General features: G+C 59.6%; 2 protein-coding genes across 2 annotated transcripts; one reads left to right on the top strand and one right to left on the bottom strand.

Annotated features, from left to right (window-relative positions):
* Positions 1–59: 59 nt before the first annotated feature.
* On the bottom strand, positions 60–9,417 carry LOC307063207 (TSC22 domain family protein 4; the record flags this gene model as incomplete). The annotated part of the gene is made up of 4 exons (XM_079719199.1): positions 60–735; positions 1,172–1,220; positions 6,191–6,357; positions 8,656–9,417. The coding sequence occupies 4 exons, from the start codon at positions 9,415–9,417 to the stop codon at positions 526–528; spliced, it is 1,188 nt and encodes a 395-aa protein (XP_079575325.1). The 3' UTR covers positions 60–525.
* A 5,302-nt stretch (positions 9,418–14,719) lies between these two features.
* NYAP1 (neuronal tyrosine phosphorylated phosphoinositide-3-kinase adaptor 1) lies at positions 14,720–20,812 on the top strand (the record flags this gene model as incomplete). The annotated part of the gene is made up of 6 exons (XM_079718913.1): positions 14,720–14,787; positions 16,313–16,668; positions 17,134–18,654; positions 19,516–19,731; positions 19,951–20,060; positions 20,543–20,812. The coding sequence occupies 6 exons, from the start codon at positions 14,720–14,722 to the stop codon at positions 20,810–20,812; spliced, it is 2,541 nt and encodes an 846-aa protein (XP_079575039.1).
* Positions 20,813–23,321: the final 2,509 nt, after the last annotated feature.

Genomic DNA, 23,321 nt, shown 5'->3' with positions numbered 1-23,321 from the left:
GGAAACTGTTGGTGCAGGTCCCACATCTGGACACAAGCAACGAGATGCCAACCTCCAGATTCAAGTTTCTTCGGATTTTTTAATTATAATTATTATTTTAATAACAACCTGAATCCCAGAACTTCCAGATACTTTCTGTACTCCCTCCCCTGGGCAGAGGAGAGGGGGGGCACTCCAGGGAACAAGGTGGGGATGTCTTCCAGGCAGCCTCCAACACCTCCAAGCCGTCTATTGCCGGGGGGGGTCCCAGAACACTGACCCCTAGGGAGGGAGGAGGGGGGCTCCATCTAACACCCTGTCCTGATGCCCTCCCTCCTCCATCAATGTCTAGGGATGCCCCAGCCCAGTCCCTGGGCACTATGGGGAGATCAAGGAAGGGCGGGGAACAGGCCACTTCTGAGCCTTCAACTCCCATCCCCGGGGATCAGGGGGCATTAAAGCTGCATAGGAAGAGGGGGCAGGCAGCTGGCTCAAGGCCTAGCAGCTGTGGCGGCCCCCAAAGGCACATTGTGAAGGAAGGGAGGCTCAGACTGAGGGCCCATTGGGCGCTGGGGGCCCCAGCCGTGGGACCCCCGAGGAAGGCAGCTGGGCCAGCTGCTCGGGGCTGGCCAAGGCACGCAGCAGTCCATTCTCCTGCTCCAGCGCGGCGTTCCGCTCGGCCAGGTCCCGAATCTGCTCCTTCAGCACCTCCACCTCCTCCCGGACCGCAAACATGAGGTGGGACTTCACCAAGTCCTGAGGGTCCAGGGACAGGCAAAGCGTCAGGGGTCCCAGGCCACCCCAACCTCATCCCCTGCCCAGTGCCTTGAGGAGCCAGGTGTGGGAGAGCCTCCTGATCCCAGATGATGGGGGATCACTGGGGAAGAAGTCAAGCAGGGAAGGCGCAGGGGGTGGGGTATCGGGATGGGCAAGGATGCCGGACAGAGGCAAGGTCAGGGCTCAAAGACAGAGACAGGGGCCAGGAGCAGGCTAGGAAGCAAGGTATGTCAAGGGTTCAGGAGGGGGCGAAGGACCCCAGGGAACCCAGCTGGGAGCAGGTCAAGGAGCGGAAGTCAGTATTCCCTAATAATGAGGAGAGCAGGGATGGAGCACTGGGCCGGCCAACGGAGGCAGGGACCTGGGCATCAGCACATGAGCCGGGACCTGCTGGGACCAAGATGGCTTCTCTTACCATGGCTTGTTCGATCTTGTTGTCAATGCCAACCAGGCTTCCGGAGCCACTGGAGAGACACAGGGAGACGAGAGGTAAGGAGGAGGAACAGGTGCCAAGCCAGGTGTCTGGACACCCCAGCCTGCTGCCTTCCAGGTGCTTCTCAGAGCAGGCTCTGGCCTCCTCCACAAGCCTCATTTGCTGCAGCCTCCCACCCACACCCCTGCCTGTACCTGTGACAGTAGAGAATCAGGGAGAGGAGGGTTTTGTCCATCCCCCGGCGGGGTGAGGGCCGCTGCCCGGGCCCCCCCAAGCCCCGGTGGGGCGGGGGTCCAGATGCCCCTCGGATGGGGGATGCTCCCCGAGGGGAACAAGGAGAGGAGACACAGCCCCTCTTCCGGGGAGGCCCCGGAGCCATCCCCACCACTCGGGTCTCATACGAGGACACCAGGGACTTGACTGAGACCCCTGGCTGGGCCATCCCCAAGGGGAAAGGATCCCTGGGCCTCCCCAGAGGGAGAGAGCTGTATCATAAGGACTGCCTGGGGGGCTCAAAGCCCCCCGGGCAGAGCAGAGTCTGGCTGGTGCCAGGCAGGCAGAAAGGAGACAGTGCCTAGGGGGTGCTGGCCTGAAAGCTATATACCACTCCCCAGGGCAAAGCCTGGCTGCTATTGGCTCCTCAGGGACACGGGGACCCCCTCCCGCCGGCTCCATGGTGGGCGGGAATTCCCAGACACGGTCAGTGCCAGTGTCCCCTTCTCACCCTGGCACCAATCCCAGAGCGGAGGGGAGGGGGGCCGGCTGAGGACAGTCAGCTGGGGGGCCGAGTCAGGGGAGTCAAGGGAGGGGCTGCAGGGCCAGAGGCCTGGGGCAGGGAAGGGTGTGAAGGGTGAGAGGCAGCCTGGCCCTGGGAGGCCTCTTCCCACCTCTGACCCCATCCTGCCCCCTCTGGGGGGACACTGGCCTCCCTCAAGGCCTCAGCTGCTCTCAGCCGCGAGGTAAGAAAGGGAGTGAAGGCGATGGGTGGGGTGTGTTTCTGATATGCTTGTGGTCTTCCTTGGATTATGAGCACCTCCCTGAAACACAAAGCCCACATCAGGGATGACCCCTGGGGCCTAGCCAGAGAGTTCCCCTCCTCCCACAGTGAGGGTAAGGAGGAATGGGAAAGTTACCATGGCAACACAAACAGAGCCTGAAAGACGAGTACAACCTATGGACCTGGGACCCGAGTCTGGTGTTTGGGATCTTGGAGGGAGCGAGGGCATAAGGAGAGGTGAGAGGGTGAGGCTGGAGGTGGGACACTGGGAATAGGTGCAGGCGCTCTGAAGAGTCCTGGGAACGGAAGACTGGGAGGGGAGAGCAGGTCTGGCTGCAGTTTATTAAGTGGCCACCAGAGGTCGACTCAGGCCTGGCTCAAGAGTCCCCAGGCCCAGGCTTTGGGTCCCAGAACCTGCACCGTCCTTTGCACCCGGTCCTCTCCTCCAAAGCTCCCTCTCCCCACCACTCAGGCCCCAGGTTCCTGCCTCACCCTGCAGCTCACCACCCACACCTGTCCAGCTTCTGCCTCAGCTGCCTCAGCCCCGGGGCCAGTCCTCCACCTATGCCTCCCAGTACCGCTGGATCACCAGTCCTGACCTCCAACCCCCAGTTTCGCCCCTCTCAGGGAAGGTGGCCCCAACATGCTGCCTCCCTCACCCTTGTGCTCCCTTGTCCAGCCCTCTCTCCTGGTTGTCAGTTCCAACTTGCTTTCCTGTGGGGGGGAATTAGCGCTCAATCCAAGGTGACCCTTGGATGAGGCCCTGCAGCCAGGAAGGGAGCACGAGGGCACTGGGAATTTTCCATTTCCCATCCAAGCTCTGGGTGCAGAAGGCGCTGACAGGTGGAGTAACCAAGAGGGTGACCAGGCCTGAGAGAGCAGGACAGGATGGGGTGGGGGAAGGATACCTGGGACTCCTGGGGTTGGGGGGAGGAATCAAGTTTGAGAGCAGAGGGAGGGCAGCCAGCTGGAGCGTCAAAGCAGTTTTCAAGCTATTTCAAACCGAGACACCTGAGTGGAGACTGGGCCACCACAGAACTCTCCCCCCAGCCACCGGTACACACAGACACACAGAGACCAAAGAGGGGCAGATTCACAGGAGTAGGAACACTGGCCTTGCTTGGCAAAAACTCAGTAAAGATGCCAAGGGAGTTGTTCCTTCTTGCCAGAAATAAAGGAATAATACAACAATAAACATTTGTTGGCTGATAGATCATTATCTCCTGTTTGACTAGCACTGGAGAGTTTTTGAAGGCACTTTCCACTGGCACATTCTAACATTAACACTTCAAGGGACCAGGACTCTGGCAACCCAAGCCCTCCCTTTGAGAACCCCTGCGAGAAGGACTGCCTGGCACTGTGCTGGAATCCCTGAGCAGGGTCAGGAGTGGGAAGCTTGGGGTTGACTGGATGGGATCAGCGTTCACCACAAGCCCCCAAAGCAACTCTGTATGAGTCAGAATAAAATTTTCAAGACTTATCGCCATCTTCTCGAAAACTGTCATGACTTCAAGTGTCAACAGTGACTTTAAATGTGAGTGGCGCCCCCTGGAGTTGTGCAGAGCACGACATGCACACCTGGGGACTCTGGCCCTGCAGGACTCTTAGGTCCTGAGGCAAGGACAGCTGTAGAGGCTGGTCTTCCTTTTTGAAGGTCAGATGAAACAGCCTCAAAATGAGGATCAGATGAAGAAACAGGACATCTGGGAGAGGTGGGGAGGTTCTGATGCTGGGGGACAGGGCCAGCCCTACTCCCTCACCGTGTTTTGATGAGCCCCCAGGAGCCTGGCTGCCTCGTCTACACTCCCTCCTGGATCTGTGTGTGGGCGGGGGGTGGGGGGTGGGGTGGCTCTTTGCCCAGACTGGGAGAGCTGTCCCTGCCTCTGTCCTGGAGAGAAAGGGCATCGCAGAGATGTTTGCTTCCTCCTCTTCTCTTGGGACACAGGCATTCCAGTAGGAGAGGGGAGAGAAAGTGGCTTTGGGGTCCGACCCAGGCTCCAACAGCGGTCCTGCCACTTACTAGCTGGTGACAGTGGGTAAGTTTCTAAAAACCTTCCACCTCTCTGTTTCTTCATCTGGAAAGTGAGGATCATGGGGTTGCTCTTAGAATTATGTGAGATAAGAGGTAGCATCTGACCCCAAGGAAGCACTGGATAAACATACCTTTTCTTTCCTGAGTTCCTGGAATTCATTCCCTGTAATGCCTGGATCCCCCATGCTGGCCATCTACCCACCTATGCAACCATCCCCTCATGCATCCATCCATCCACTTATTCAAGTACCTCCCAACTGCCAGGCCCTGCTGGGGGCATGAATTCACCATGTACCCTCTGTTCTCCCATCCCCAGATTTAGGATTGGTCAGGCATCCCCAACGCCCCATCTGGGATCCAGGCACTTAATACCCCAGCCCACTTTCCCTCTCAAAAGGTAGGTCCCATGCCACTCAGACCCTGTTCTGCCAGCTCCCGGCACACCAGAGAGGTGAGGTGGGGGCTACACGCCCCATTCCAGGGGGCCAAGGAGGTGGCCCAGCCCAAACACGCTGGCCCAGCAGGGTGGAGCACGAGGGGTTGGGCCTGAGCCCCAGAGGCTTGGAGCTCAGCAGAGTAAAGTGGAGGCTGGGAGGCGGACCGGTCAGACTGGGGTGTTTGAGGGGGTGGGACAGAGGGAGGAGGAGAGGGAGGGGACAAGCCGAAAAAATACAGTTCAGGAGGCTTCTAGAGGCAGAACTCTGTAAGAGAAAGCTGGAAGCTGGCCTCTCAAATCAACAGGGGTGGGGGAGGGACAGGGAGCCCTCCGTGCCAGGGAACCTCCCAAGTGGGAGGGGAGCGGGTGGGAAGCGCTGAGAATAGCAGCGATGGGGGCAGATGACTCTCCCGGGCCTGGCCGACCTCACACCTCACACATTCCTTAGAGCAGGGAGCTCAGATGCGGCCCTGCCCAGCCCTGCTCTGTCCCTCATTCTCCAAGTGCCTCCACCAGGCCCCTCGCCCTCCATCCCACCGGCCCCTATACCCCCTTCTCTTTCCTCTCTGGCCCCCCCCAAGGCCTCGGTCCCTGACTGGAGAAAGGGGGGTAGGGGGGTGGGGTCGCCACGTGACTGGAAGGCAGGAAGGAGACTCCGCTGAAATAAGTCCCCCACTTCCCACTAAGCCCCGCCCCCTAGTGCCTTCCAAACAGGAAGTCCCTCCCCCCAGGCTTCAACCGGAAGTCCCACTCCTCCCTCCAAAATAAAAGTGGCGACTCCCTGGTCCCTCTCCTGGGTTCCTATCAGTCCACAGCCAGAAGGGAGCAGTTTGGCCATCTGACTCGCGATTTTGTTCCTCCCCTTTCAGCTTGCTGCCTTTGCTACGTTGAAACCTGGCCCACAAAACAGGAAGTTCTGCCCACCATGCCATGAACGGGACATTCTCCCCTGAAGGGCGAACCCCAGGAGATCCTGCTCTCCTGTGCCTTCCCTGTGACCGACAGCCAGCCTCTCCACGGCTTTGGCTTGGCCTTGGCCTCCGGGGAGTGCTCAGCCCCCATGGTGATCCTAGCACAGAGAACCGAACCTTAGGAACATGCTTTCTTGGTACCAGAGGTCCCAGGATCCTAAAGTAGTCTGCGTGGACTCTGCAGGAGTACCATTCCCCTCGGCAGGGAGAGGGAGAACTGGGAGGAGACCGACTCCCTATTCTGGTCTCCTGAACATTTGCCAGTAAATTCTTAGGGTTGGCCAGATGATCGCTAAATCTGCAAGAGCTCTGGAATTTGACAACAATGACTCCCTTCAAACTCTAAAAAAGTCTACCATTTGACAGTCCTAAGCCAGGGAGTCCCACCCAGCTCTCTCCACAGAGAGGGAGTAGGTCTCAAGTCAGCTTTGCCCAGTGTGTTATGCCCAGGCCAGGCTTCTCAGTTTAAGAGGTCCTCCCCAAGTTCAAGTAGGGGGAAGGACACCTACCAGGCAGTTTCACTCAGCTTTCCCAGGTGCTGGGTGGGGAACCGGAGCCCACCTACCTATCGTCATCACTGTCCAGGTGGCCACTGATGGCCAGCATGGAGCGGGCGAAGCTGAGGCTCTGGGCAGCCGCTGTTCCAAAGGGGTCTGGAGACTTGTGAACCAGACTGGCATCGGGGAAGAAGTAGAGGGCTGGGGAGCTGGGGCGAGAGTCGAGTGGGGGCACCTGGAGACAGACAGGTGGGAACTGTCACATTGAGTGAAAGGATCCAGCCACCTTACAACTTGCCTACTAGTCTTCCTCCCTCCCCAGCTCTCCCCACACACCCCGTCTTCTGAAGACAAGGGACCCAGGCGTCCTGCCCCCGCAGCGCCTCTTTCCCCCGGCTCTGCGGAGGGAGGTACTAGAGACAAGGGAAACAGCACCCATCCTGAGGACTGGGTGAGTGGCTTCCAAAAAGTGGCTCATGGGGTATCGGAGAGGGGCTCTGGTCTGCACTCCAGTATCCTTCCACCACCTGAACTAGGACCCCTAGTCAGAGGCCAGTCAGAGACTGTGCCTTCTGTTACCTGACTTCTTAAGGCGACTCAAATGTCACTTCCTCAGAGAGGTATTTCTCCATCCTGTGACTCGTGAATTCCACTGAACTGTTCTACTTTTTTTTAATAGTCCCTAAAATTATCTGAAATTAAAGTATTTTTGCCTCCCTGCTGCTGAGGTAAGCTCCAGAGGGCAGAACTTGTAGTTTGTTCAATAGCCATCTGTAGAATGAATGAATCCTCAGAAACTGGTCCTCCACCTCCTCCCCCCTCCCCCCCGTCTCTACCCATTCTAGCCTCTCCTCTCAAACTTCTAGGGACTCAGGTGAAGTTCTGCTCCTGAGCTTGGCTCTTGGGGGTTGGGGACCGGGGAGCGGTTACGGAGATGGAGAGAGGCGGAGCCTGGGCGTGGACCCACACAGCCCAACAGGCGCTGGGGGTGGCTGCAAAAGGGCGGGGGCCACAGGAACAAGACGCCTCTGTGAGGCCCCAGGAGGCCCCAGCTTCTCGGAAAAAGCCAAGAACAGAGAGTCCAGGGTGGTTGGCGGGACAGAACAGAGGAAGGGGGCCCAGGTGGTGCCCCCGGCCCTCCTCCAGGCCCCTGTTAGAGGCAACCCGGGGAGAAGAGGCATGGGGGAGTGTAGGAGGAAGACAAACTTTGGGGCAGGGAAACAGCAGCACAGAGGCAGGGGCACAGTAAGGAATCAGGACGTGGGGGAAGGAAAGGGAACTGGGGGCACAGAGGGGAGAGGGGCAGGGTCTGTGGGCCCAAGGGAAGCTCAGGCAGGGCTTAAGGATAGAGAGAGCTGAGGCTGGGGGCAAAGGGAGCTTGCTTTGGAAGAGTGTGTGGACAGGGACCAGTAAAGGAAACGCATCTTCTCCCCTGGGGTAGGAACTGAATGAAAGAACTCAAGAAAAGTGGGGGGTGGCATGAGAGACGTGAGTTTGAGGACAGGAGGGGCTGGGGGGAGCCGGTCCTGACCGGTCCTGACAAGGCCCAGACACACAGTCTCAGGTTATTTTTATACTGTGGTTTGTGCCCAAGGCCAGGAAGGGGAAAAGTTCTCATCCTCACACTACCTGCATTTCCTCCTGCATCCAACGTGTTATTTTCTCCTTCAGGACAGACACATCCAACATCCCTTGCTGCCCACCCCCCACCCCAAGGACCCAGGCATCCTGCCCCCGAGCCCGGACTTGTTCCTCTTTTGGAGGCAGGAAGCAGAATGAGCAAAGGATTTAACTCTTTCTCGGCTGCTCCCCACCTCTCTCCCAATGCATGGTGGCCACCCCCAGTGATTGATCCTAGAGAGACCCAGACGCAGGGAACTGAGACTGACAACTGGGGGTAGAAAGGACGAACCAGCCAACGTCCCGTCCTTGTAATGGGTTCCCTCACCCCACCCAATTCTTCAATGTCTTGGAGAAGTTTGTCTTGGGACAAAGCTGGAGGTGGGGCTGGGAGGGTGGTGAGTGGAAAGAAGACCCCCACACACACCCAACTGGAGATGGGACTGCAAAGGAGAGATTTACAGTGGAATACCTACTTTTTGCCCTTCCCTCCCAACCCCAGCAGGCCCAACTACCCCAGCCCTGCCTGGGGCCTCCACCCTCAGTGCGTGAAGAAGCGAGACCAAGACAGAAGGTGAAGGCCAAAGTGAGGAGGTCACATCTCCATGATGGAGAGACAGGACTGGGCTACCTGGAGATGGAGACTCGGGCCAAAGGCAACAAATGAAAGACCAAAGAGAAAGAAAGTGCAGAACGTGGGGAAGAGGGAGCCTAAGAGAGAAAACAAGGGCCATGTGAGGAGCAGGAATGGACTTCCAAGTGAGAGGGCAGGAAGAAAAAAGACGGGGTTGCCTGATGTGATGGACAGGTGACAATGGAGCGGGGAGAGGTCAGTATGGAAGTGGAGGCCAAGGTCGAAATGGGCAAGCACCACCCCTCAGGTGTCTCCCCCAACCCTGAACCCAGCTCTTACCTGCCCCATCTCCTCTGGAGCAACCAACTCCATCCTCAGCCGCAGAGCTCCATCCTTCGCACGCGAAAGTGGAGGGGTCCCTGCTGTTGAGCCCCCTGCCTCCACTTCTACCCTCAAAGAGGGCAGGGGCGTGGCAGCCCGGGAAGTGCCCGCGCTATCCCCCCTCCCGGCCTCTGGGGGGCGCTGCTGGGGCGGGGAGGCTGACAGGGGGGTTGTCTCCAACTTGGCCTTGCCGGGCACTGCCAGCTGGCCCAGCCCCCCGGTGAAGGAGCGGGCCTGAGGTCCAGGGGAGGTGGGGGGTGGGCGGAGCCAGGAGGTGGGGCCCTGAGACAGGCCTGGCTGTGGGGTAGGGGTGGCCAGGCCTAAGCTGGCCAGCTCCAACCTGGAATCCAAAGACCTGCCCCCGTTGCCCCCTGAGGCCCCTCGAATCCCTTCCAGGAGCCGGCCAAAGCTAGGGGGCTCCAGGTCTCTCTCGTAAACATCCACACATGTCCAACGGCCTCGGCGATAAGGCTCTCCCAGGCCTTGGGGCAGCTTCACCACCCGGAAACGGGAGGCGGGGGCCCCAGGCGGTGGGGAGCCATTCCGGGGGGTACCCTTGCCCCCTGGCTCGGGGTTGGGCTCCTCACTGGGCAGGCGGGGCGGGGGCCCAGTGGGGACCGGCAGGGCAGGGGTATCTGGACCCCCTGGGCTCCCCGGACCCTCGTAGTCCGTGGTGACGCTGGTGATTTGGAAACTACTCTTCTTCTTACCCCCACTCATGGTCCCTGGGGCTCAGGACTGGGCCAAGGTGGGCAGGGGGGCGGTGGTGGCTCTTCGAGGAGCTCAGGCACCCCTGGAACAGGGGGGCCACATGGTGGGGACACCAGGGCCCCTGGGGATGTCTGGGTCCGACATGGCAGGAGGGCCTTACGGGAACTGTGGGTGCCTGGTTAGTGAAGGGAGAACAGGGTAGGGGAGGCGGCGGGAGCTGGGGGGGCAGGGGCAGGTTTTTCCTGCTGCTGTCGCTGTCACCGCCGAACTCCAGAGCTGAGTTTGCAAACTGGAGAGAGAGAGAGGGAGAGAGACAGAGAGAGAATGTGTGAGAAAGCAGTGGGCAGGCCACCTCCGGGGCTTCCTCTCTGGGGAGCGGAATGGGGGGAGGAAGGGGAAACCGCCAGAGACAAAGAGACAGAAATGACAGAGACCAGAGCAGAGGGGACAGATCCGGGCGGGCGCAGAGAGCAGGAAGGGGCGGCCCAGACCCAAAGTTGGGCATTTCTCGCTGGGATTCAAACTCACGGGACCCAAGTCGTCCCAAGAGCAAGGGCTCCAAGGCCTGGGTGAACAGGAGTGAAGCCGCTCCTCAGCCCGGCCAGGCCAACGGGAGGCCTGTGCTGGGCCACCGAGGTCCCCCGCACCCCAGCTCCCCCATCCCTGAGGCAGGCCCTGCCCCGCCGCCCCGCCGCCCCGCCGCCCCGCCCAACCCAGAGCCCTACCTCTCGGCCGCGGCCACCGAGCTGGGCCGGGGGTCCCGGCCGCCTAAGATGTTGGGTTGTCCCTTCCCCGGCGCCTCCTGGCCCCAGCAGCTCGGGGGCGCAGGCGGCAGTCAGAGGCTGGACGGTCCTCTTCGGGGGCCGCACCTCGCCCCGCAAGGCATCTCCGCGGAAAGTTTGCTGTCCAGAAAAGAAGGAACCCCCGCCTCCTTGGCGGAGCTCAGGCGCGGCCTCCGAAGCCCCAAGGGTCTGCGGACTGATGCGGGAGGGGGCGGCTTAGCCCCCAATCCTGCAGGTGGAGCCGCCTCGGTGGTCGTCGCGGCGAGTGGCTCTCCCAAGTCTCCTCCCGCGTGGCACCGCTGGGTCTCTCTCCGCTCCTCTCGGTCTTTCTCTTTCGGGGCTGTTGACAACCCCCACGCCAGGAAGTCCTGCCTCCTCGGGCCTGCTGACTGCTCCTCTCCTCCTCCTCCTCCTCTTTCCCCTCTTCCTCCCCTTCCTCCGCCCTTTCTCGCTCCTGGGGCTCCCAGCCAGCTGGCCCGGGACCAGGTCTGCCCCGGCCACTGCTGGTGCAGTTGCCGCTGCCGCTGCTGTTCCAGGGGCCCGGGACAGGCTGCCTTAACCCCACACCTGCTGGGCCCCAGCCCAGCTCTTCCTCGGAGGGAGGGGCCGCGGAGGGCGGAGAGAAAGGGGAGGAGTTTGCGGGGAGGCCCGGGATTCCCTTACTTGTAGGAACTTGCTGCCATTGGCCTACAGACGCACGGAAGAGTAGGGAGGAACTTACCAGGATCCCGCTGGGTGCCTGCCACTCCATAAGCGCCCAGTAAATTGTTCTGGTGCTGCTGCAGCTGTTATTGTCATATCGTCGTCGCTGGTTTTCACAGCAACCGTACGAGGAAGATACTGTTTTTCTCCCCGGTCCTTATTTTTTCAAATGGATCCTTATGACAATTTTCAAACATGCCCCAAACTAGAGAGAATGGTAAAATGAACCCCTAGGGACCCAGCATGGGGTTTCAACAATTGTCAACTCACAATTGAAACTCAGTCTTGTTTCATCTATACCCCCAATATCTTTTGTTGTAGTGTGCTGGAGTATTTGAATCAAACCCCAAACATCGTACTATTCCTCTTGTTAGATGTGGAAATTGAGACCCAGGACGTTCAGAAAGGCTATCAGTGGTAGAGCAGGGACATTTCTCACACTCAGGTGTGTCCTTGTCTGGCTCCCTAGATCGGGATAGAGAAATGACAGAGACGCACTCAGGAAGGTGCTGACTTGCATTTTCTCTCCAACTGCGGGTCACACACAGGCACACGTACAGATGTGCCCGCCGGAGGAGGAACCTGGCTGGCCACAAGCCTGGACCCTTCCCCACACACCCACCTCTCACCCTTCCCACCTCTCCATCCCATCCCCTGCTCACTGTGGATAATCCACACACACTCAAAGGGCCTACTATGTGCTTGGCATGAAAGAATAAACCTCCAACTGCCATTTTCTCTTTTTTGCGCCCCCCAACATTCTGAAAAGAATTATTTTAGCAAAAGCAGCGTCTAACGACCGCATCTGCCTTCACTCCCAGGTTCAGAAGGAAATGGATTCTAATTAATTTGGGTCATATGGAACTCTTTTTAAGCATATTAAAATTCTTCATATTTGTCCACTCTACGAAATTATCTCATGGATTCTCAAAACAGCCCTGGGCAGAAATGGGGTGGGTTTTGAGCTCCAGCGTCTCTGCTAAGGAAACTGAGGCTTGGGTTACTTGCCCAAGGCCTCAGAGCAAGCATTTGATGGCATTGAGACTAGCTCTGGGCTGTCTGACACATCCTTCCTTCCTCAGCTTTAGCTCATGGAAATTTTTAACCACCCTTTACGATTAGACAAAAACAAAATAATGCAAACCCCCTTTCCCCCAGTTTATCTTTATCTCTTTGTTAAAATACACCTGCACTCCTGTCTCTCTCCCTTCAAATGGTAACAATGACTACCTTAGCCAGATCCTGAGGCCTCCCAAGTGGTGAGGTGCAGGAAGCAGCCTCCCACACAACGGCCCCACCCCCACCCCCAGACCCTCTCCCCTCTGGCAATATTCAGAACACAGCCCCGCTGCTGCGCCCCCAGATCCTCCTTCCCTCGGCGATAGCTCGCTACAAACTATTCAAACTTATCTTTGCATCCTCCTCTTCCCACCAACTCAGACAATCAACATCAACTTGGACTCCTCCGTGTCTACAGTCCCAGGGACATTGTTGGTCTCTGTGGAAATGTTTGTTGAATGAATAAATAAAAGTTTATTCACACTAAGGTGTAAATGTGAAAGGACAGTTATGTATTTTAATGTGTTAACTCTCCCAGGGGCATTTATAATAGCCTTTTAATATATGGGGCCATTTACAACTTATTCTTTATGTTCATTATTTTGCGGAGTCAAAGGTTACTGGGAGAATGACTTGGGCCGCGGGGGCGGACGGGCAAAAGATTTTGAGCCCCGGCGGTGAAACAGGTCTGGACCCCTGGGAACCTGCAAGGATTGGCGACGAGCACCAAGAGAGCCAGCTCCAGTGCCCTCCCTGTACCTGGGGGGCGGCTGGAAGACGGGGCGCGGCCCAGGGAGCTCGTCCCCTGCTGGACAAAGACGCGGATGGTCCAGCTCCCGACTCTCAGAGCCCCTCAGCCCGGAAACCGGCCCCCCCTGCCGGCCTCGCCGCCTCACTGCACCCCGGGCCCCGCAGCCGCAACCTCGCCCGGGCCGGACGTGGTGTGCGCACCCGGGGAGCGCCGGCTGCACGGGGTACGCGCGTGGGTGCAGGCCCCGGGTCGCCGCTGGGGGGCGCCGCTGCGCGCTGCGCCCAGCTTCGCTCCGCCGGAGCCTTGGACACCAAACCCAGCACGGCCCTGCCGGGCAGGGGCGAGGGGCTGCAAGGAGCGGACGCCCCAAAGCGGGGGCGGGCTGGCGCCGGGTCCCCTGAACCCCACGACGTTTCTCCGAGTCCCCCCACCGGCTCCGCTGGCCCGGTGCCCCCCACACCAGGCTAGCGGCGCAGCGCAGCACAGCCACTCCCGCTCCGTCCTTGGAGGGTGTGGAAGGGTGGGTTTGGGGCCGGGGGCGGGTCTGGGGGCGGACCCGGAGGCGGGGCTGTCTCTGCGGCAGGGCCCTGTTCGGCTCCCCCCCAAGTCTCTCTCTGTCTCTCCTCCTCCCTCCTCCTGCTCCGGGCGGAGCCCGGCATGGGGGGGCCGGCGCCCGGCAGGCCAGGTACGGTGATGTAGAAACTGGGGATGCTGGGTGCGGGGAGGTGGGATGGGGGGACAAGGGGTAGGGAGGATTGGCGGGGCGAGAGACGGAGAAACCCAGGGTAGCAGGACAAGGGGAAGGGGAGGGGTGCCCGGGAACCTGGGGCCTTTGGATGGAGAGGGGGATGAAGCCGGCCAGGTCTGGAACAAACAGGGAAGGGAGAGGACGGCAGTGAGGAGGGGCGCCTAGAAGGAGAGGTGAGGCAGAAAGCGCAAAGGAGAGTGTGTTTGGGGGAAGGGAAACCAGGGCAGGTATGGAGGCCGCAGCTCAGAAGGTAGCTATGAGGCCAGTCTGGAGACCCCCGGGTGGGATGGAGGGGCGGGGACTGCGAGAGGGAAGCCGGGAGCCTCCCAGATCCCGGAGGAGGAAGGTGATTTGGGCCCTCAGCGAGGGAGGCGGAGACCATCGCTGAGGGGCCAGGGTGCAGGAATAGGGGTGGACGGAAGCCCGGGCCCAGGCGAAGGACTGGTGAGGGGGTCGGCAGGGAATGGAGAGACATGGATGGGTGGTCTTGTAGCTGCCCAACTCAGAATGCCCCCACCCTTTCTCCAGTATCCCCGCCCTGCCCTCATGACACCCCCCAGCCTCAGGCCCCAAGAGGGGGTGAGGAGTCTGACTGTCTCCCCCTTCCCCAGCGGGGTGCAGTGTAGGCAAGTAGGCCCCGGCATAACTCCTTGTCTATAGGTACGTCCAGTCGGTGCAGCCGATTTGTGTGTGTCTGGAGGTCTGTGTGTGCTGTGGGTGTGTCGGCGTGTTTATGTCTGTGTGTCTGGCTGTTCCTAGGTTGTGTTTACCTATGCCAATCAGTGTGTCTGGTCCTCTGTTGGTAGATATGGGTCTGTGGCCCGGTGGTTTGTGGGTCTGAATGTGTGTTTGTGTGGCTGCAGGGTTGCTGTAGGTTGGTGGGGGCTGTCTGTGTGGTGGTCAGGATGTATTTACAGGATGGGATTCTCAGTCTGATCTCTCCAGAGTGTGTATCTGTGGCTCTGAACACCTTTGTCAGGGTGTGTGACTCTGGATACATGTCCGTCTGTGTCTATACGTGTGTGGGTCCTGGAGGCGGTGTTGGGTTTTCTGTGCCTCCATCTGTTTTCCTCTCTATGAGGACCCAAGTCACATCTCTGCTCCTTTCTCTCTCTTTCTCATTCATTCCTGGCCCCGACCACCCCACATCTTTCTTTTTTTTCCTTTCCATTCCCCCCTACCAAGTGGATCCGGGACCCAGGGAGGGTCGCCCCCCGGGCCTGGTGGCGCTGAGCAGGAATCCCCAGCACCTGCCTCCTGCCCCACGACATGAACCTCCTCTACCGAAAAACCAAGCTGGAGTGGAGGCAGCACAAGGAAGAGGAGGCCAAGAGGAGGTAAGGCCGCATCCCAGATTGCCCCCTCGCCTGTCCCACCTCTGTTTCCCTCGTGGTGGGGCCACATCCCTCTGCCCTTCCTGACTCCAACAGCCTGGTCATCAGTCTGATCTCAGAGCCCGTGCTCAGTACAGAACTGCTGGAATTGCACACGCCCTGTCCCTGCCCGGCTCCTGGCTCCTGGCTCCAGCCCCTGCCCTGGCCTCTCAGGGGGCTTCCAGCCCAGGGACACCCTGTTGGCTCTTCCCCATCCCCAGAGGCCCAAGACACTCCTTCCTGACTCACCTCTGGCCTGTGATGTCCTCCTCTCTGTCAGTGTGGGCCTGGCTCCTGGTTCCCCTGTCACCTGACCTTGGAAGGGGCAGGCCCTGCTGCCCTCATGGTCCAGGGATGGGTCATTTGAGGGGTGCCAGAGACGATCCATTTGGCCCCCTCCCAGTGACGGGGCTGTGTGTGTGTGTGTGTGTGTGTGTGTGTGTGTGTGTGTGTGGTGGGGGACAGGCAGGCTGGCCCTGCAGAGGAGCCAGGACTGGGAGCCAACCCCCCCCCCCAACACACACGGCTCGCCCCCTCTCCTTGCCCTCCCGGGGACCTGGCACCTGGCCTCTTCCGTCTTGCTCCCTTCTCTTCTTCATTCCCATTGACGGCACAGCAGCTCGGAGCCTGAGTCAGAGCCACCTCCCTGCTCCCTTCTCCCTCCTCAAAGCTGTGAAGTTTAATTCTTGTTGTTAATTAGATTAATCAGAGCTATCACTGCACTGATCTCTCCCTAATGAAGGGTTAGTAGACAGGGCCTTAATGAGAGCCCATCCCACCACAGCTCTCCCCTCTTCCCTGCCGGCCGCGCCCCCCCTTCACTCACACAGAAGCTCAGAGACAGTGAAAGGGAATGGGGGGTGAGCTTGGGAGGGTGACAGAGAGAGGACAGCGCCGAGGGAGAGGGAGAGGGAGAGGGAGAGAGAGGGAAAGAAAGAAAGAGAGAGAGGCAGGGAGGAAGAAGGATCAGCCGGGGGAGGCTCCTCTGAGGATGCGGCGGTACAGCCCGGGTCCAGGAAAGGAGGCGGTGTGGGAGTGGAGGCTGCAGCAGCCAGACACGAAGGGAGGCCAGAGGCCAGGTGTGGGCCAGCGTGAGAGTGAGAAGGAGCAGAGCCAGGGTGGCAGGAGCATGTGCCAGGCGGGGCTGCGCTGCCTGGGTTTGCATCTCTATGTACGAAGTTGTCCACACCTGTGTGTGCACCAGAGATGCCCAGGCTGGGGTCGGCCAGCTCCAGGAATGCTCCCTTGCACACAGGCTCACCCCTTCTCTCATCCCTGCCCTCCATATCCTTGCCTTTTTCAAAGCCTAGAAGTTCAGTCTGAAGCTTCTACCTTAGTGCTTTGGACCCTCAGGCTCCCCCCATCTCCACCCCGGCCCCCCTCCTCCTACCTGGGAGGCCACAGAGTTGCAAACCCCTCTTGGGGTATGGGAGCGGGGGGCCCAGGCCTGAGGCCCGACCTCTGCTCCATCTGGGCCTTCTCTCCCCAGCTCCAGTAAGGAGGGGGCTCCCGCAGGCTCCGCGGGGCCCGGGGCCGGCCCAGGGCCGGGGGTCCGCGTGCGGGACGTTGCCTCGCTGCGCCGCTCGCTCAGGATGGGCTTCATGACGATGCCCGCCTCCCAAGAGCACACCCCCCACCCCTGCCGCAGCGCCATGGCCCCACGCTCCCTCTCCTGCCACTCGGTGGGCAGCATGGACAGCGTGGGGGGCGGGCCTGGGGGGGGCGGGGGGGGCCTCACAGAGGACGGCAGCACCCGAAGACCCCCGGCCAAGCCCCGGAGACACCCCAGCACCAAGCTCAGCATGGCAGGGCCGGGGGCAGAGACTCCCCCCAGCAAGAAAGCAGGTGAGACACCAGCACCCCTGCCCAGTAGGAGCCGGGAGCTGGGAGGATCCATTCCAGGCCAGGGGAGGCCTGCCGGGAGGGTTCATTCAGGGAAGAACCAAGGAAGTGGAAGGTTCCATTCTCAGAAGGAGTGGGGGTGTTCCTTTTTGGAAGGGCCTGAGATGAACCATTCAAGGACAGGGGAAGCTCCTTGAAAAGTTCATTCTTGGGAAAGGGGTGGCCTTGGAGGGCCTTGAGGGTCGGGGAGAATTGAGGGTGGGAGCTGCAGATTCTGGGGCGTTCATTAGAAGGACGGGAGGCAGACCGGTAGGAAAAGAACCTACTGGGGCTGTAAGTTGAGGGACGTGGGGAAAATGAAGAGGCAGAAATGTCCTTGCCGGTGAGTCAAGAGGTCACAGTGGGTCTCCCCATTTCCTTCCCCGACTTAGAGCCCGGTTTCTTTTTCTCTTTCCCACTCCCGCCCAGGCTCACAGAAGCCAACCCCGGAGGGCCGCGAGTCCAGCCGGAAGGTTCCTCCACAGAAGCCCAGGCGAAGTCCCAACACCCAGCTCTCTGTCTCCTTTGATGAGTCCTGTCCCCCAGCCGCCTCTCCTCGAGGGGGGAACCCGCCCCTTCAGCGCCTCAGTAGGGGGTCCTGTGTAGCTGGGGACCCTGAGGTGGGTGCCCAGGAAGAAGAGCCGGTGTACATCGAGATGGTGGGGGATGTCTTCAGGGGAGGAGGGCGGAGTGGAGGGGGACTGACTGGGCCCCCTCTTGGGGGTGGGGTGGGGCCGACCCCAACGGCTGGCGCTGACTCGGACTCAGAAGAGAGCGAGGCCATATACGAGGAGATGAAGTACCCGCTGCCCGAGGAGGCCGGTGAAGGCCGCGCCAATGGGGCCCCTCCGTTGACGGCAAGCTCCACACCGCACCAGCCTCACGCCCTTCAGCTCCACACCCAGCGCCGTCCAGCTTCAGCCCTCCCGAGCCGGAGGGAGGGGACGCCCACCAAGACCACTCCTTGTGAAATCCCGCCGCCCTTCCCCAACCTCCTCCAGCACCGTCCTCCACTCCTGGCCTTCCCCCAGGCCAAGCCTGCTTCCCGAGCCCCTGGCGATGGGGTCTCGAGGCTACCGGTCCTCTGCCACTCCAAGGAGCCAGCCGGCTCCACCCCAGCTCCCCAAGTGCCTGCCCGGGAGCGGGAGACGCCTCCCCCACCGCCTCCGCCTCCCGCTGCCAACCTGCTGCTGCTGGGACCCTCGGGCCGAGCCCGGAGCCACTCGACACCGTTGCCGCCCCAGGGCTCTGGCCAGCCCCGGGGGGAGAGGGAGCTCCCCAATTCCCACAGCATGATCTGCCCCAAGGCGGCAGGGGTGCTGGCAGCCCCTCCTGCCCCGGCTGCCTTGCTCCCCGGCCCCCCCAAGGACAAGGCCGTGTCTTACACCATGGTGTACTCAGCAGTCAAGGTGACCACGCACTCCGTCCTGCCCACCGGTCCGACCCTGGGTGCTGGGGAGCCAAAGACGGAGAAGGAGATCTCAGTCCTCCACGGGATGCTGTGCACCCGCTCGAGGCCCCCCGTGCCTGGGAAGTCCAGCCCCCATGGCGGGGCTATGGGCGCAGCAGCTGGGGTGATCCACCACCGCGCCTGCCTGGCCTCCCCACACAGCCTTCCGGACCCAACTGCAGGCCCCCTGACCCCGCTCTGGACCTACCCAGCTGCGGCAGCTGGGCTCAAGAGACCCCCTGCCTATGAGAGCCTCAAGGCTGGGGGGGTGCTGAATAAGGGCTGTGGAATGGGGGCTCCATCCCCCGTGGTCAAGATCCAGCTGCAGGAGCAAGGGACCGACGGGGGGGCCTTTGCCAGCCTCTCCTGTGCCCACGTCATCGCCAGCGCGGGGACACCAGAGGAGGAAGAAGAGGAGATGGGCGCCTCGACGTTTGGGGCAGGCTGGGCTCTGCAGAGGAAGGTCCTGTATGGCGGGAGGAAGGCGAAAGAGCTGGACAGTGAGTGAGGAGGGGTTGACGGGGAGGGGGACCGGGGATGTCCGTGATGATTTGGGGGAGGTGTTGAAGGGCATATTTGGAAGCCACAGCCCATTGTCCTGAACTGGGAACTTTTCTGGGAGACCAGAGGGATGGGGGTACGCAGCAGACTGAAGGGATCAGGGTCCCCGTGTGGGCTCTGGAGGGGCAGGAAGACCTGGGATGGGGACGGGGTAGAATCTGGTCTCCTCCTGCCCTGTCCCGCTCTACTCCCTGCCCCTCCCTTCGCTGGGCTGCAGGGTTGTGTGTTTGTGAGTGTGCGCACACTAGGAGCTAAACACAGCTGCCTCCCAGCCGTTACCATGGCAACCCATCCAGACAGGAGGGAGAGGAGAGGGAGGCCCCTACCGTTGCTTGGCAACGCAATGCTCTGCCAGGCTTACTCTGGGAGATGAGCTTAGTTCACATGCAGCCCTTCCCCCAATGCCCCCCTTCTCACTTCCCGGCTTTGGGAATTCTCCCCCTCCTAGGGAACAGCGCCCCTGGTCTCTGTTTCAGATGGTGTTTATTCTGGCACTGTCTGGGGCTGGTGGGGGGGGGGGGGCTCTGAAGTTAAACTGGGGTAGGGGAGACCCCTCTGAAAAGGGAAAAGGGTTTGGCAGCAGTAAATATCTATGATTCTCAGCCCAGGGGTGGTGCCAGGACTGGCGTCCCTCCTTCTGTGTATGTTCTGTGTGAAGCAGGGCCCCTCCCTTCCCAGCTGTGACCCGCAACGGGGCAAGTTACTTCTCCTGGTCCACCCAGGCCGCGGTGTGTGTAGCTGGGGGGACAGCAAGACCCTTCCCATTGTACAGTCTCAGAGCTCTCCTTGTCACCCAGCAGAGGTCGAGGACAGTGTCCAGGCCTGGAATGGCAGTGCCGAGGGTCCAGGCAAGGTGGAGCGTGAGGACAGAGGCTCTATGGCATCAGGGATCCCAGTGAGGGGCCAGGGAGCAGAGGGCCTGCTGGCCAGGATCCACCACGGAGGGGACCGAGGAGGAAGCCGCCCCGCGCTGCCCATACCCTGCCAGACCTTCCCCGCCTGCCACCGCAACGGAGGTGACACGCTCTGCCCTCGTACACCAGCACACAGATGGGCGGGCTGCGGGGAATCTCCCAGGGTCCTCATCCTGGGCCCTACATTCTAATACGACGTCTCCAAGCCCTTTCCTCCTCTAATGAGGCTGCGGGGCGGCCTGGCAGGGGCTGTCCTCAGGGAACTGGGGGAGGGGAACGTGGAGGCCCCTTCCCTTCTCACCCCTCCATCTTCTGCCTCAGACTTCACGGGAGGCTACCGCCTGGGGCGCTCCGCCTCCACCTCAGGAGTCCGGCAGGCCGCGCTCCACACCCCTCGGCCCTGCAGCCAGCCCAGGGATGCCCCGAGCCAGGTGAGGAGGGAGACGGGGTTGGGCATTTTATTTGTGAAGGAACAGGTAGGTGAGAAGGCCCGGGTGAGGGAAGAAAGGCAAGACTTCAGGCTGGGGCCTGCCACAGACTAACAGGGAAGGCTGGAGAGCGAGGGGGTGGGGGAGATCCTGGGTAGCCAGCCAGGGCCGCCACTGGCCGACGTGCGCCTTTGTGCGTTGCGTTTAGAAAGAGACATCCCCTCTGGGTGGAAAAATGCATCCTGCTGGGAAGACGGCTTTGAAAAGGCGCCCCTTCTTGGGGTGAGACACGCCCCGCCTGGCACCAGGGCGCAGGGAGAGAGGACGGAGGCCTTGGGGGCAAGAGAGGACTTGTTTCTGGGCGACGCATTGGCCTCGGCGCTCGGCGGTGGGGACAGGGTCGGGTGACTCTGAGGTCCTTGACCCCCTTATTCCTCCCTCCCCCCCATCCCCGTCGGGGCCGGCGGCGGGAGGAAGGGGCACAGACCCAGCCTGCGCTCCCGCTGCCGCTGCCGCTGCCCCTGCCCCTGCCGCCCCAGGCCGCCCGCGAGCGCGACGGCAAGCTGCTGGAGGTGATCGAGCGCAAGCGCTGCGTGTGCAAGGAGATCAAGGCGCGCCACCGGCCCGACCGCGGCCTCTGCAAGCAGGAGAGCATGCCCATCCTCCCCAGCTGGCGGCGCGGGCCTGAGCCCCGCAAGTCCGGCACCCCGCCCTGCCGCCGGCAGCACACAGTCCTCTGGGACACCGCCATCTGAGGAGGCCGGGGCGCCGGAACCGGGGAGCGGGGCGGGGTAGACCGGCCTCGAAAGAGGGACGCTTGAAGGACCAGGTGAGAGAGAGCCGGGGAGAACCCCTGCCCTCCACCCTAGCCCCCGAGACGGGGAATCGGCCGGGCCCATCGGGTTGGGGGCGCCAAGCAGCACCCCCAGAAACTTGGGGGAGGGTTGGCTTGAGGTTGGGAGTGAGGCCCTCCGCCGCCCTTCCCACTGAGCCAAGCAGACCCCTCCTCTTGAGAGGGCGAAGGCCAAGGCCAGGTCAGCATGGGGGAGGAGGGAAGGGTCAGGGAGGAAGAAGGGGGGGCGGGTCACCGAGGGACAGGGACCCGAGAGTGAGAGGTAGAGGAGCTCTTTTAGGGAGTGGGGGAGGTGCTGTTTATTTTATTTATTTTGGGCTGGGGGGCAATTCTTGGCCCTTCTGACCTACTCCTGAACAGGGAGTGGGGAATCGCAGGCAAGTAAAGGGAACCAAGCTAGCACTCTCCCCAGCGCCTAAAGGCCCTGCCATCCACGCCCCGCCAACGCTAGGGACAGGTCTGGAGTCGGGAGTGGAGCAGGAGAAGGGAGGGGCTTCGGGGAGCCCGGGGGCCAGAGGGCTCATTTACAGTATTTACAAGTCGCCAGTATTTGGTAGTGAGCTTGGCCTGCTCTGAAGCAGGCATCTTACTTAGCTCCGGGGTGAGGGGCTGGCACCTGGGATGGGGGGGATGATGGGGAAGGAGGGAAATTTTCGCGGGTGGGGGGCGGGCAGGGTATTTATTTAAATTAAAAAGCAAAAAAACAAAAAACCCAGAAGAGATGTCAGGAACTTTTTTAAAATTCCTTTCTTTTCAGAATAATATATTAAAAGACTGACGATCCTAGAACTGGCTTCTTATGTTTCAGTGCGCTCCGCCTTTCATATACCTGTCCCGTTTTCACTCTTGCCCCTGGTTGGTGGGAGCCGGAGGTTGTGCAGGGCGGGTTACTATGGCACGTGAGAGGGAGAGGTGGAGCTGGAGGAAAGTCTTTGGGAACGCCACCGTGCAGTGACTCAGCAAACCCTAATTGAGCATCTGATGTGTGCGTGGCCGTGCGCCGATGCAGAAGGAACGTTCCGACTGAAGCCTGTCCTCAAGCAGCTTGTAGTCTATTCAGGGAGGTGAGATACCTGAGCCGACACCAGGCAGTGCTCCAGGAGTAGGAGAGGGAGAGAGCTGGACTCCTCCGACAAGGCACAGTGAGCCTAAAAGTACAGGTAAGGTTTGGATGAGCAGGGGGAAGGTCCCGAGCTCGTGTCATGATTATCTGCCGTGGTGGGATGGGCACAGCAACTGTGTTTAAATAATGCTGAGGGCAGTGAGTCAACCTTGATGAAGCTGGTGCAGAAGGAGGGGCCTCAAAGCAAGAGGCTGGTCCTCAAGAAGGAATCCAGGGAGGAGGATAAAAAGAGTGTCTGGGAGAATGGAGGGCAAAGGGACAGTTTGCAAGATGCAACTGAAAGAAAACATCCTCTGATGGGGATGAAGGAGCCGAAGGGGGTATCCATGAAGCCCAAGTTTGGCGCTCAGGTGACTGAGGAAATGATCAGCCTGACATAGCATGGAAAGTGGGGTTGAGAGGGGCTATGAGGGAAGAATGTTGACTCTGAAGCAATGGTGAATATTCAGGTTTGTTACCAGCTAGACCAGAGATTCAAAAATGCAATGGATGATACCAGAGATGTCTTTTAGTGGTAGGAAGAACATTTTTTAAAAGCTTTAATAGTTTTGTATTTATATTCATGCATATTAGAGAAATTATAATCAGCACATCAGAATACTACTTGTTATTTCACGGCAATTATTGCACAAGATAAGGCTAAATTTATTTTTAATGAATTGGTTTAAAGAAAAACAGTAAGCAAATAACAGTACAGGTGGAATACAGAATATGAAAAATTATGACAGTGGTGTGAGAATTTTTGAAATTTAGGAAATACCAAGTCAGAGATAAGACGATGATGGTTTGGGAGAGCCGACAAGACTGTGGATGTTAGGAGTCATCAATATAAAAGATGGTACTCAAGGCCAAGACTGAGCTCCATAGAGAGGGTGTGGACGGAGATAAGAGTTAAGAACAAGGAATAGCTTTTAAATTATTTATGTTTTTTTTAATTTCACTATATATATATAGTGAAATGATAACCCTGATAAGTTTAGTTGACATCCATCACCACAAATAATTACAATTTTTTTTTCTTGTGATGAGAACTTTTAAGATGTACCCTCTTAGCAACTTTCAAACATAGAATATAGTATTGTTAATTATAGTTACCGTGCTGTACATGACCTCTCCAGGACTTACTTATCTTATAACTGGAAGTTTGTACCTTTTGACCACCTTCTCCCATTTTTCCCCACCTCCCACCTCCCACCTCCCACCTCTGGCAACCAATCTCTCTGTATCTATGAGTTTGGTTTTCTTTCTTTTTTTTTTCCAGATTCTACATATAAATGGGGTCATACAG

This window comes from Hyperoodon ampullatus, assembly GCF_949752795.1.
Source record: "Hyperoodon ampullatus genome assembly, chromosome: 14".
NCBI lineage: Eukaryota > Metazoa > Chordata > Mammalia > Artiodactyla > Ziphiidae > Hyperoodon > Hyperoodon ampullatus.
Note: the sequence above shows the minus strand (reverse complement) of the source record. Positions and strands in the feature narration are given on the sequence as shown.